The sequence below is a fragment of the Oreochromis niloticus genome, linkage group LG6 (assembly GCF_001858045.2).
Source record: "Oreochromis niloticus isolate F11D_XX linkage group LG6, O_niloticus_UMD_NMBU, whole genome shotgun sequence".
NCBI lineage: Eukaryota > Metazoa > Chordata > Actinopteri > Cichliformes > Cichlidae > Oreochromis > Oreochromis niloticus.
The window spans coordinates 21,440,877-21,453,043 of NC_031971.2; the positions used below are offsets into that span (position 1 = coordinate 21,440,877).

At 39.1% G+C, this 12,167-nt stretch overlaps 1 protein-coding gene and 1 long non-coding RNA gene across 4 annotated transcripts; both read left to right on the top strand.

Annotated features, from left to right (window-relative positions):
- The first annotated feature begins 1,728 nt into the window (after nt 1-1,728).
- Nucleotides 1,729-11,222, top strand: ankrd49 (ankyrin repeat domain 49). Of its 3 annotated transcripts, none has more exons than XM_005456919.4 (3): nt 1,729-1,959; nt 5,103-5,324; nt 9,806-11,222. In XM_005456919.4, the coding sequence occupies exons 2-3, from the start codon at nt 5,112-5,114 to the stop codon at nt 10,280-10,282; spliced, it is 690 nt and encodes a 229-aa protein (XP_005456976.1). In that variant the 5' UTR covers nt 1,729-1,959; nt 5,103-5,111; the 3' UTR covers nt 10,283-11,222. The 3 variants fall into 3 exon arrangements, with proteins under 3 accessions (XP_005456976.1, XP_005456977.1, XP_025764066.1); XM_005456920.4 differs by having other exon boundaries at nt 5,106-5,324; XM_025908281.1 differs by lacking the exon at nt 1,729-1,959 and adding an exon at nt 2,047-2,163.
- LOC112847186 (uncharacterized) lies at nt 5,340-9,753 on the top strand. Its single transcript, XR_003220588.1, has 2 exons — nt 5,340-7,586; nt 7,707-9,753. It is a non-coding gene; the product is annotated as an uncharacterized LOC112847186 (long non-coding RNA).
- Nucleotides 11,223-12,167: the final 945 nt, after the last annotated feature.

Consider the following 12,167-nt stretch of genomic DNA (forward strand, 5'->3'; position numbering starts at 1 on the left):
ATAAAACCAGTGCTGGTACCAAAAAAAAGAAGATTTATTCATAATACACGGGAAAAGACCCAGGGAAACAGAGTTAATGATAAAAATGATTTAAAAAAAATAATGCTAAAAACCAATAAAAACCCTGAAAACCATGAATTTCACACCCGCGCCTCAACTCTCGCCGCCCGGTATCAAATGACTCACAGACCGGTATCGGGCCATGGCCCAGGGGTTGGGGCCCACTGATTTAACATACCTTAGCCTTTTCTCTCTTTTTCCTTTCATTAAGAATGGCTTCTTGACAGCCACCACCTTGACACCACGTCCACTTAGACCATTTCTGATGATTAGACGGATTAGCTGAAGGGCCAGATGCATCTCTCAGGGTCTGTGTCAGATTTTTTTCTGAATTTGTTACTATTTCTGAAAGACATGACTGTCAGATACTGTTCATCTGGTGTAGATACTTTCTTAGGCCTGCCACTTTTTCTTTTCTCCTCCACTTTGTCCAATTTCCTCAATTTTTTTGAAGACACCTTGCATATGATATGTCAAGTTTTAAGCTAACAGGTCTTGGGAATCACCTTGTTGGTGCAAAAATACAATTTTATGCCTGTCAAATTATGTTTACTTTGACATTTCTCATGGATTCAACTAGAGGAACTAGAACCAATGATTATTTTTTTCCCACAACTTAAAACTAAGTTGTCCGTTTTATACAGACACAGCACCAGTTCACCCCTTCAATCAGGTTTTATGTTTGAATGGTTCATAGGTCAGTGTTAAAACGTTCCTATGAAAAAGTTCAGGCACAAGGACTGGACTGAAAATGAGTGGAAAAAGCAGCCAGTCTCCAAAGAAAAACTTTGGCCTTCAGAAAGCCTGGAGAACTATTGTTCAAGATCACTTTAAAAGACTACCAGAAAGTCTCACTCCTTTAAACAAAACACAAAGATGTCAGGCGGATCAATTCAATCGACACTATTGATTGATTGATTGAATCTTTATTTTGAACATGTTGAAAAAGTACAACAACATAGAATTAAAAAACGACAAATAAACAAAGCAAAACAAAAGGAAAACGAGCAACCACAACTACAAATAACTAACTACAGAAATACCTCCTTGCAATTACATTATATGTTACGTGTATTTTATTTATTTATTTTATATATAGATAGATACAAACGCTGGTAACAGATCAGTGCCAGCGCGACTGGATCAATATTTTATTTCTATCCTCTAAGTTGGGTATGTAGCCCACTAAATTGTGTTAAATAAATTATTTTTTTGGAAATTAAAAAATATAAATCAAACAAGCACCATGAAAAATGTCTGAAAATAATATGTTGACTGCCATAAAATATATTTTAAAAATAAATCAAAAGCAGGTTTGTTTTGTTGTATTAGCAAATTATTGTGAAAACTAAAAATCACAGTGATTTAGTGATCAGAATTTGCAAACTAATCGTAATTCATCTCATAAATCATGGCACACTGCTCTCCCCTACATTAGCTACCTTTTTAAGTTTAAAAGTATGATATCGGTATGTTCAACACTTCCTCCGTGTTCACTACTAACTGTTTAACAAATCTGTATTTATAGCAGTGGCGCCTTCTGCCAGACGGCAGCAGCAGTTTTACTACCAGATATCGAATAAAAGAAGAAGTAACTCTTCGCGAGCGTTTATGGGTAATGAAGTCCTTCAATCACGTGTCTGCTTGGCGCTAACTAGGCGAAGAACTACATATCCCGCATGTCTTCACTGCAGCGTGTTTTTGTGTGGACGAGGTGAAACGTACTTCGCTTTGCTTCTATGTTAGCAGTTAGAGCAGTTACACTCGTCTCTGTGAGCGCCAGTGGTCTTTGAAGAGAGTTGCTTCACAAATAGTGGACTCAAGAGTGACGCGTGACGTCAAAACACGGCTACCATACGTCACGGTGCATCACAACGGCAGCTGGCGGAATAGTTTCAGGTGTGTAAGTGTGATTTAAATGTCGTGAACTGTTTGTAACATTAATCTAACTCCTTTGTTTCCTCCTTTGTAACCTTTGTTTTGAAGCACAGCCGCCATGATCCTAATATAAGCCTGATAGTCGTTTGCTACTATGCTGTTCTCCTTCTGCGTCTTCTATTAAAGTTGTCATGATCATTAAGTGAACATTTCTCAAGGAGTTGGGTAGGTACCAGGTCATTTATGGCCCCTTAAAATATGCTTTTTTTCATTGACTTGCATTACAGCTCCAGTTCTAATCCCTACATTATTCTGCTTTACACTTGAGCATGACTAAAGACTTAATGCTGCAGAAGCTTTAGCATTTACAGTCAAGTGAAACGGTGAGCAAACTTTAATATTATACAAAGGTAACCCGAATAAATACAAAATGCAGTTTTTAAGTGGTGATTTCATTTATTAAGAGCAAAAGCTATAAAAACCTCACTGGCCAATGTCAAAATGTAATTCCCCACCTTGTTAAGTCACAAATTAAATGCCATTAATCACATATTTTTGGAAGGCTAGCCATGCAAAGACCTGGTTACTGCTAGACCTCTTCAATTATGAAATATGTAAATAGAACCTGTTTTTTAAAGTGAAGTAGATTTAAAGATCTCTAAAAGCAACACATCATGCCACAATCTAAAGAAACTCGAGAACTCCTGAGAAACAATGTTTCATCTATCAGTCTGGAAATGATTACAAAGACATTTCCAAGGTTTTGGACTCTAGCAAACTGCTGTGAGAGGCACTGTCTAGAAATGACCAGCTTCACCACTGAACTTTCCCAGGAGTGGCCAGCTTACCAAAATTCCTCCAAGAACACATCAACGACTCATCCAGGAGGTTGCAAAACAACAAACAGGCAAAAACCACTGCTGACCAAAAGGAACACAACAACTTGTCTGACATTCGCCCAAAAACATCTCGATGATGCCTAAGAAGTTTGGGAAAATATTCTACGGACTGAGTCAAAAGTTTCATAAAAAGAGCATCATAGCAACAGTCAAGCATGGTGGTGGTAGTGTAACGGTCTGGGGCTGCTTTGCGGCTTCAGGATCTGGACGACTTGCCGTAACTGATGGAACCATGAATTCTGCTCTCTACCAGAAAATTCTGAAGGAGAATGTCTGACCCTCAGTTCATGCCCTGAAGCTCAAGCACATTTGAGTCCTGCAGCAGGAAAAAGATTTGCAGTCCACCTCTTAACCAAAATGTTTTGGAGTGACCTAGTCAACATCCACACTCAAATCCAACTGAGATGTCGTCATGACCTTAACACACTGTTCATTCTCTAAAACCCTATAATATGGTGGAATTTAAAAAAAAAAAAAAAAAAAATCTGCGAAGAAGAGTGAGCCTAAGCTCATTTCCAGTTATTGCAAATGCTTGATTGAAGTTCTGGTTCCCAAGAGTGGCACAACCAGTTATTAAGTGTAGGGTTAAAATAATCTTTCCACACTGGGCTATGTAGGTTTGGATGACTTTTTTGCCTCAATAAATGAAATCATGATTTAAAAATTACATTTTGTATATTTTTGGATTATTTTTTTCTAATATTAGATTGTGTTAGATAGGTCATGGATAAACCGAAGAGTATATGTAAGGTGGAACATGAATGGAGCCATTTAAGAAACGTTTTCCTGTGTAAAATGTGTTCAGAAATGACTCCACTAAAATAGTTGTCTCGACTGAGAGTTAACTAGCAGTCAGAGTAATCATAAACACATTTTAAAGATCTAAAATAGAGGGTGTGATTGGTTTGCCACTCCACCTATTAAAAAAAAAAAAGCAGTTTAAAAAACACATCTGATGCCTCTTAAAGTCGCCTTTCTCTGCACCTCTGGACTGTTTCCAGTGCATTTTTCTGGAAATCCCTTCCACTCTCCTCAAACTTGAGTGTCACTAATGATGAGAGCGGAGCCTCGCGCTACAACCGGGTGACCAAACAGAAGTTTCCCATGATGAGTTCCCAGCATCAAAGCCTGAAGATAAGCCCCCTGAACAGGAGCATGTTTGTTTCTGTTCTAACATTTACAGTATTCTGCACTGAGAGTCGACCCCCAACGGTCAAACCAGGGTTGCGCTCTAACATCCAGAGTCGCCCAAACTCATCAGATTTATTGTCCTAACCCTATTTTAATAGGCAGCAGTCACTTTAAGCTTTACGATCACACCTTGTAAAATTAAACATTGTTTTTACTTTGATATAATTATAATTTTCATCACTTCACTTTCAGTAATTTGTCAGTTAATTATTTTTTGACCACTGAAATTAGTCAGCTTTGTCCTACCAAAGAGATTTAATTTAGACTGACATAAAAGGGAGAGGGGGGGGGGGGGGGGGGAAGCTGAAAACCTGATGCAAGAATGTCTGATGATAATAAAAATGACAATAAAATGGTTTCTATTGTAAAGTCTGCCAGTCAATTAACCATTCTGATATTGCAAACTAGGAATAATGGAATGACAGCTCACATTTGAGAAACCTGAAAGGACTATATTTGACATTTTTCAGTTACCAAAATAGGTTCTGATTATTTTTCTACTTATTAATTGCCTCTTTGTGTCAGTGCTACAGCAAAGAAAGAATCCGACGGGAACAACAGATGTGACGGCTTATTGTTTGTCTACTCTTGAGGTGCAAATATCAAATTTAAGAAGCAAAAATAATTATGCAACCATCTGTGCATGCCAGATTCTTCAATAATGACTGTTATGCAAAGAAAGAGACTCGATGTCAGCAGTGACATAGCCTGAGCACGGCAGCTGGATATGTTTCTGTAATCCTAATGGTGCTGGACATTTTTCATCCACTGTGGTCTATAAAGAACTGGGGAAATAAATGAGCCGCTAGGCTTTAGGTCTGTTGCGCACTTACATTTTAAAGATCTGGTAAAAGCAGCAACGGTTTTTTAAAAGTAATTATTAAATGAAGCTCTAGCCTGACCCCTCTGACAGATGAGTGAAAAAGGAGACCCAGAGGCAGGTCAGCTCATGTCTTACACAAACACTAGGTAGAAATTAATTGGTTCTTTGGGTGGCTCACTGGTGTTTGTGCCTACTTCAACCTGAACATAGGGAACAAACTAATAACTCTGACGTCTCTTCTCCGTCCAAAGCAGCGACTAATGGAGTTTCCAGAAGATTTTAACCAGCTCGAGCTTCTTGACACACATGGACACCTGATCCCCCGAGGGTCTGGCAGCGTGTGGACTGGAAGCAAGGATGATGAAGAGGAGGCAGAGGAGAGGGAGCACAGTGAGGAGTGGTATCTGGAAAAGGAGGAAGCTCTCAAAGATGAACCCAACGAGCTCATTCTGTGGGCAGCGGAAAACAATCGTGTAAGTCCAGTTTTGTTTTCAGATCAGGGGTGAGCGATAGAGCTTTAAAATAATATCATTATTATTATTTCAAGGAAATTTGTGAAATGATATTATGTATGGGGAAAAAATATTTTCCATCCTTGTTTTACAGTGAGCTAAAGTGCCAGTTTTTCCTGGTACCCTTCTGGCTTCAACTTAGTTTTTGCAGCTTTTTTTTTTTTTTTTTTGGTAATGTTAAAAAAAAAAGAAAAAAAAAAGAAATGTTTAGTTGTTTTGCTTCTCATTTCCTTCCTTCACCACGTGAACTACAGTAGAACCCAAAGGAAGAAGATAATATCCCCTCTCTTATATTGTAGCCTGAATAGTTAAACTTTGTGTTTTTCTTCCATCTGTTGCAGCACAAACTGTATCATTAGTCATTCAGGTCTTTAAACTGAAAGATGGTTTGATTTTCATCCTTTGTGCATCCAGATTCTTTTGAGCCATCTATCAATATGAACATCGTGTGCTGCTGCAGTATAGCTCACTTTTGTCAACTACTGTAGGTTTTTTTTACATATATCTATTTGTGCCACAGACCAGAATCTGTGGTAGTTTAAGATGAATTTTTAGCCGTTATGATCCCAACTCTCTGCAGATGACCTTTACTTAACAAAAAATACCAAACTTACACAAAGTTCGCCTAAATACGGTGCAGTCTCAGAAGTGACCAGGAAATGAGTTAACACTATTATTGTACCGAGATTAAACGGCCGTCGCGGTACAGTTTCTTCTGCAAATGACTTTTTCCTGTCGTGAAAATGGCGACAGCAGCTGTGTCAGTGGTCTCAACATAATACCACAAAAATACGTTTTTCCCTTTGCTGTCATCTTAAAAGCAGCACTTTGCTCCCCCCGACCCTCCTGCCCTCTTCCCTGTCATCTTCCTCTTTGCAGTCAGCAGCTGCGAGCGGATCAGTCTGTTCTTTTTCATTGGTTTTTTCTGTAAGATACTGAGCTATCCAATGTAGCATCTGCTGCTGACTATTTGTTGACTGTTTTAAAGCAGTTTATATACTGCAGGTATAGAGTCGCCAGTCTTTGCTGTTGCTGATGTCTCCCCTAAATTTCAGTTCAGGATACACTGACTGCCACGTCTATTTCCTGCAATCTCTCTGCCAAGCATCCCTCTTGGTCAATTACTAGACACTATTTATTCAAGTTTGAATTAAAGTCCTGCGGGCACACACTGGGAAAAAATCACAGCACAAGCCGATGCTTTATGAATTTCAAACTAGTCATCACCTTTGAGTCTTCATCTCAGGATAGAAGTTGTGCTGAATAAATAATAATTAAAGCATTTAGGGACACAAATTAAAGTCAAATTTTTGTCAAACAAATATTTTCCCTGACAGACCGCACAGCATGTTCTTATATTCTCAGCAGCAGCACTAAGCACAGACGTGTATTATAAAACAAAACATAAAATACATTTTTTATGTAATGTTCTGTAAGTTTCACTGTGAAGTTTGCAAATTTGATGGTGAAACATTTCTCCCATGAAATGTGTCCCTCTGATTTTGATCAGTTTCTACTGTTTCAGTGTGCGTGGCTTTAAATGCTCATAAGCAGCTGCCTCCCACATCGCTTAATGCAGTCATTATGCCAAGAGGAAGTCAGGAGAAATAGTCATTACAGGACAAAACTCCAGTTTTATGAGCTTGTGTGGCTGGTAATGAAATGTGGCGTCCTGGAGGAGCTGGACTACCTGTGCAGCTTGAATGAGCTGCAGGTAACCTCTGTTGCTACGGTACTGACAAAGACATGAGCAAAGAGCATGAACTAGGAAAAAAGCAGTCAGTAGGGAGAAGGGGGCAGCAGGAGTCTGTGCACGCCACCTGCAAAACCTCTCTCTTTTTTGTGGGGGGGGGATTGTGTCATTGATGCTTCTGCAGTGCACCTGTCATCACTTTCATTTGCACCCAAGCACTTAAAACTGATTGAAAATAGTTTCTGTTTTCTAACTCGAGAAGATTGATATTCTTGAAGTTTTATCTGACTATGCTATACCGTGATGATCGAGTGGTTGTCTAACTTTTTTCTATTTTTCTCTGGCATATCATTAGGGAATGCTAAAGAAACTGCCAGAAACACAGCACACCAAGAGATTTAATGTTTGAACTTTTCAGCGCTTCTCGGCATTGCAGATTTTACACATCTCTGGCCTCCTGCGAGATCTAAGCAGCAACTAACAGTAACTGCATAAAATTCCTACTGACTGAAGCTGGACATCATCCAAGTGTGAGGGCAGAGCAATGGCAAAACTAATCAACTTCGTATATTCACTTTATTTTGACACTTCACCTTTAAGGATGAATACAAAGATAAAAGTTTCATCATATACATCCTTTATTTTGGCAGATTTTTGTTTTAATCCCACGGAGACGTTGACCACAGGCAGGATGGTTTGTGGTATCCTTTAATTTGTTTCCACTTGACTTTATTTTTCTGAAAAACACACTGAAGAGGTTAAATAGAGTGTAGCTGATTGGTTGCATTAGTCAGCGCCTTTGGTTTTTCTTGATGTGGATTTTTTTTAAATGATTATTTCTTCTTGTTAAAATTACACATGGGTCTCTAACCACAAAAGGGAACTCATGAATTAGTTGTAAACATTTCATTTTGTGAAATGCCAAGGGAAACAGGCCAGCAGTGTTTATATTTGAATTTCAAAGTTTAATACTCAGAAGGCATCAATACTCTTTTTCCCAGTTATATAAAAAATAAAAACAAAACAGAGTTTATAAAGTGACTGTCCAGAATCAAAACTATATACTAATACACCAGAATAACTATATAAGCAATCTACTGTCTGAGACTTGTGGTAAATTCAATTTTTAAATGTAAAGAATTGCAGAAGTTTGAATCTTAAAAATCTTATGACTTTGTACACCACGAGGCACGAAGCAGCACAGAAATTTAATACAGCCTGAAAGCCCCTAAAAAGATGCACAAAAGCTGAATGAAAAACAATATACACTTGCAGATAATTAAACTTGCGTCAAGCTAATTTAATCACAGTTCATTATGTGCATTATAACACTGTCAACATCCAGCAGTTTCCCTCAACACACTATAATTGAAAAAGATTCGTGCGTGGAATAAATTCCCAAATAATTCAAAGTTATTTGGAGTCATGACAAATTTTCTTGATTTTTGTCTTGATTGAGTGAGTAGATGAATTCAGCTGAGCACTTTACAGACGGTAAGCGCTGATAATGTCAGGAGAATAATTTCATGGAGCTGTCCAGAGTTTCTTTTTTGTAAATGTAGCCCACAGCAGGAGATTTTCATCAGATGTGTTCTCACCTCTGGAAAAAGTCAGCTTAACTTTGGAGCTAAGAAGCTGTGTAGAGCATGTAAGAGGCAGGATGCGCAGCACCCACTCATTTGCTGTAAATTCCCAGAACTTTTGCCTTCTGTGTTCTCAGTTTGACCTTGCACTGACTTTGTACAAGGAAGCTGGCAGGGAGAAGATCTTTTGACGCCTGAGCCGGGGCTACAGTGCATGTGTGAATATAATTTAAACAGCAATGCTTCCTTCTGCAGGGTGATTTTCAGTCTGACACTGTCTTTAAATCATAATTTGTGCATTGCGTTGTATTTAGCAGTTGGTCTTGGGCCCCAGTTACCTCGGCATAGCGGGAGGTTGGTAACTCCCTGATAACCACTGGCTGCTAGGAAAAAATGTGTATTGCCAACCGGTTGGTGGCAGTCAGTAGGAAAAAGAGGTATACAGTGAAAAAACATTTAAATTGAATTGAAGTAAATCAAAATGGCAACTGCAAATATGCTTACCTTAAGGTTTAACATTGGTGACATCACAGTAACTACATAATCTTTTGACTGTCTGTGAGGCACAACCTTTACTCTGAAGGTGAACAGTCTACGTTTCCAGTTTACATTCAATTTTCTCTACTGCTCAGAGACTAGTTGACAAGTGTTTGCAGACAAGTTGGCGATCTGCAAAGTAATCACAAAGAGATTCTTGGTGTAGCACCTGCTAACTGCTAGCAGCCACTTAACAAAATGTCAGGGAATACACATTTCCCATGGTTTCCAACCTAAGACCTCAATCACACATCTGTGATTGAGGTCTTAAGTGTGTGAATTAAAGTATCTGTGCTGTATAAAGTCTGTCTGGAGGAAGTGTTTCTTTTGACCTTTTTTCTTTGCTAGCCTACGTTATTGGTATTAGTTTGTTGGTTAAACCAAAGCTTTGCTGAATGGGTATCAGAAAGTCAAATAGTTGCTGTGCATGAGGTCCTTTGACAGCTTTTTTTGTGCCTTTACCGCAAAGTAAAAAATAAATTAAGGTGCTTATGCAGCTAATTAAAGCTTGCATGAAGCACAAATGGTGCTGACCTTGTGATCAACGTTGCAGAATTGAAGTTTTATTTGAGAAAAAGCAGCTCAAATGAAACATTTTCTTACAATCAGTTTCTATGGTTTTCTTTCAGCTTGCCACAATCCGCAGTTTGTTAGCTGATGATCCTTTGCTGGTGCACTGCTGTGATGAAGATGGTTACACTCCCCTGCACCGTGCAGCATACAGCGGCCACGTCGAAGTCGTTTCTGCTCTGCTTGCCGGCGGCTCTAAGGTCAACCCCCGCACCATCGATGGCTGGACTCCCCTTCACAGCGCTTGCCGCTGGAGCCGCGTTTCTGTGGCGAGTTGTCTCCTGCAGCACGGAGCCGAACTGAACGCCCAGACCAACGGTGGACTCACACCATTACATCTCGCTGCTTCCTACACAAGCTTTTCAAAAACAGACTCCAGACACACCTTAGAGCTGCTGCTCTCTCAGCGCCATCTGAAGCCGGGGCTCCGCAGCAGCAGCGGGGAGACCGCCGGTGAGGTGGCGCGACGTAGTGGGCCCCATCACTTTATGTTTGAGATGGTGGAAGACTATGTGAATGTGGTGCCCATCTCATGAACAAAAGCATAGGCCCACACAGGCTTTCACATTAGCTGTCACTTGAAAAAATGTATAAAAATGGAATCCTGCACATTCATTAAAATGCTCTTGTATTCTAGCGTTTGAAGCAGTATTGATGTCTTGTTAATGGTCAGGTTTCCTTTTGAAGCAACATAATAAATGTGAATGTCAAATCTCCAATTCATCTTCTTTACAATTAGATTAAAAGTTTCTTCCCTTTTATTCTGCAATAGACCACAGGTTAGAAAAAAAAGGTCTGCCTTAAACCTGAAATTGCAGGTTTTCTGAGGAGCTGAAAAGATGCTGTGATAAGATTCAAGCTGTGTTTCTGAGTGCCAGTTGTTCAGTGACATTTAGATATTAGAAATTCAAAGCATTATAGATGAGTAGTTATTTTAGTATCTACCTATTAACTAAAAGCCTTTTTCAACCTTGAAAGGTTTTCTTTGGAGTTGTGTTTAGGGCCTAACTTTTAAACTCATTAGCCACTTTGTTACTCGAGTAGACTCTGGCACTTTCTGACCCAACCATCTGTGTGTCAGAGCAGAAATTGAGACTCATTTTTTTTATTTTCTAATTTCCAGTTATGGTGAACTTGTTGTGTAGCCTCAGTTTCCTGTTCTTAGCTGACAGAGATGGCATCCAGTGTAGTCTTCTGCTGCTATAGCTCATCTGCTTTAAGGTTTGACATGTTTTAAGAGATGTTTTACTGCATATCTTGGTTGTAACTTGTGCTTATTTGTGAAGATTAATACTGATCTTCTTTTGGCCTCTAACAGTGGATTCATGTCTGTGCTTGTACAGCTAAACCTCCGTGCAGTGTTTGATACTGTTGACAATATTTTATTACAGAAATTAGAGCTTGCCATAGATACTAAAGATACTGCACTGCTGTGATTTGAATCATATCTAATAAACGCCAATGTGTTAATGTAAATGGGAAGTCCACAGGGTTCTAGGATTCTGCTGACATACATGGTTCCCTTAGGCAATATCATTAGCATGCATTTTATTGCTTTGCAGATGATACCCAGGTTTATGTGTCTATGAAGTCAGGTAACACACACCAATTAGTTAAACTGCAGGAACATCTTAAAGACATAAAGACCTGGATGACCTCTAATTTCCAGCTTCTAAATTCAGATAAAACTGAGCGACTGTTACTGTGATTTGGTGTCTAGTTAAAGTGAATTTAATTTTTGAGTTCCCATTGAGTTAATATTTGATTTACTATTGGCCTTCCTGTCAGCTCAAAGCAGTCTGGTTATGCTCTGACCTCTGGCATCAACAATTAAAGTAAGGTAGTTTAAACATGCTGTGTGCAACATGGGTCACAACTAGAATAGCTCTCAGATGATTTATATGGGGTGGGAGTGTTGTTCTTTTCAGTTACTGCTAAATATTCAAGTTTTTAATAATAGCTTCTTACTTTGTGTGACAAGGTTTTATAGATCATTTTCTCTGTATTGCATGCTTTTTCTCAGGCAATGACAATAAAACCACATATGACCATAAAAGAGCTGCGAGAAAGGTTAAAAAACCAATGCAGACTTGAGCTGTCAGCTATCACTGAGTATCAGTACACCACTGCTGACACCAGATTCTTGTGTCAGGAGTTAAAAAACATCACGAGTACAAAATACAATAGCAGAAGCAGACACATCATGCTGTATAATACACTACTTGGCTGCTTTGACGCCTTTGAACACAATGACAAGTGATCTGCTCTGTGGGACAAACCCACCACTTTAACTCTCAATGCCACGAAACGGCTCAGAAGAGAATTTCAAAAGGCATCTGAGTGAGGCACAGCCAAACTGGGAAAACCAGAGAGGTGTGATTAGAGTTTAGGTTGGTTGCGGCTTTCTTTTTTAAGTGCCTA

Coding starts and splice junctions, on each gene's coding strand:
- ankrd49 (XM_005456919.4), top strand. CDS start 5,112: ATGGAGTTTCCAGAAGATTTTAACCAGCTCGAGCTTCTTGACACACAT. Junction 5,325..9,805: donor GGGCAGCGGAAAACAATCGT/GTAAGTCCAGTT, acceptor GTTTTCTTTCAG/CTTGCCACAATCCGCAGTTT.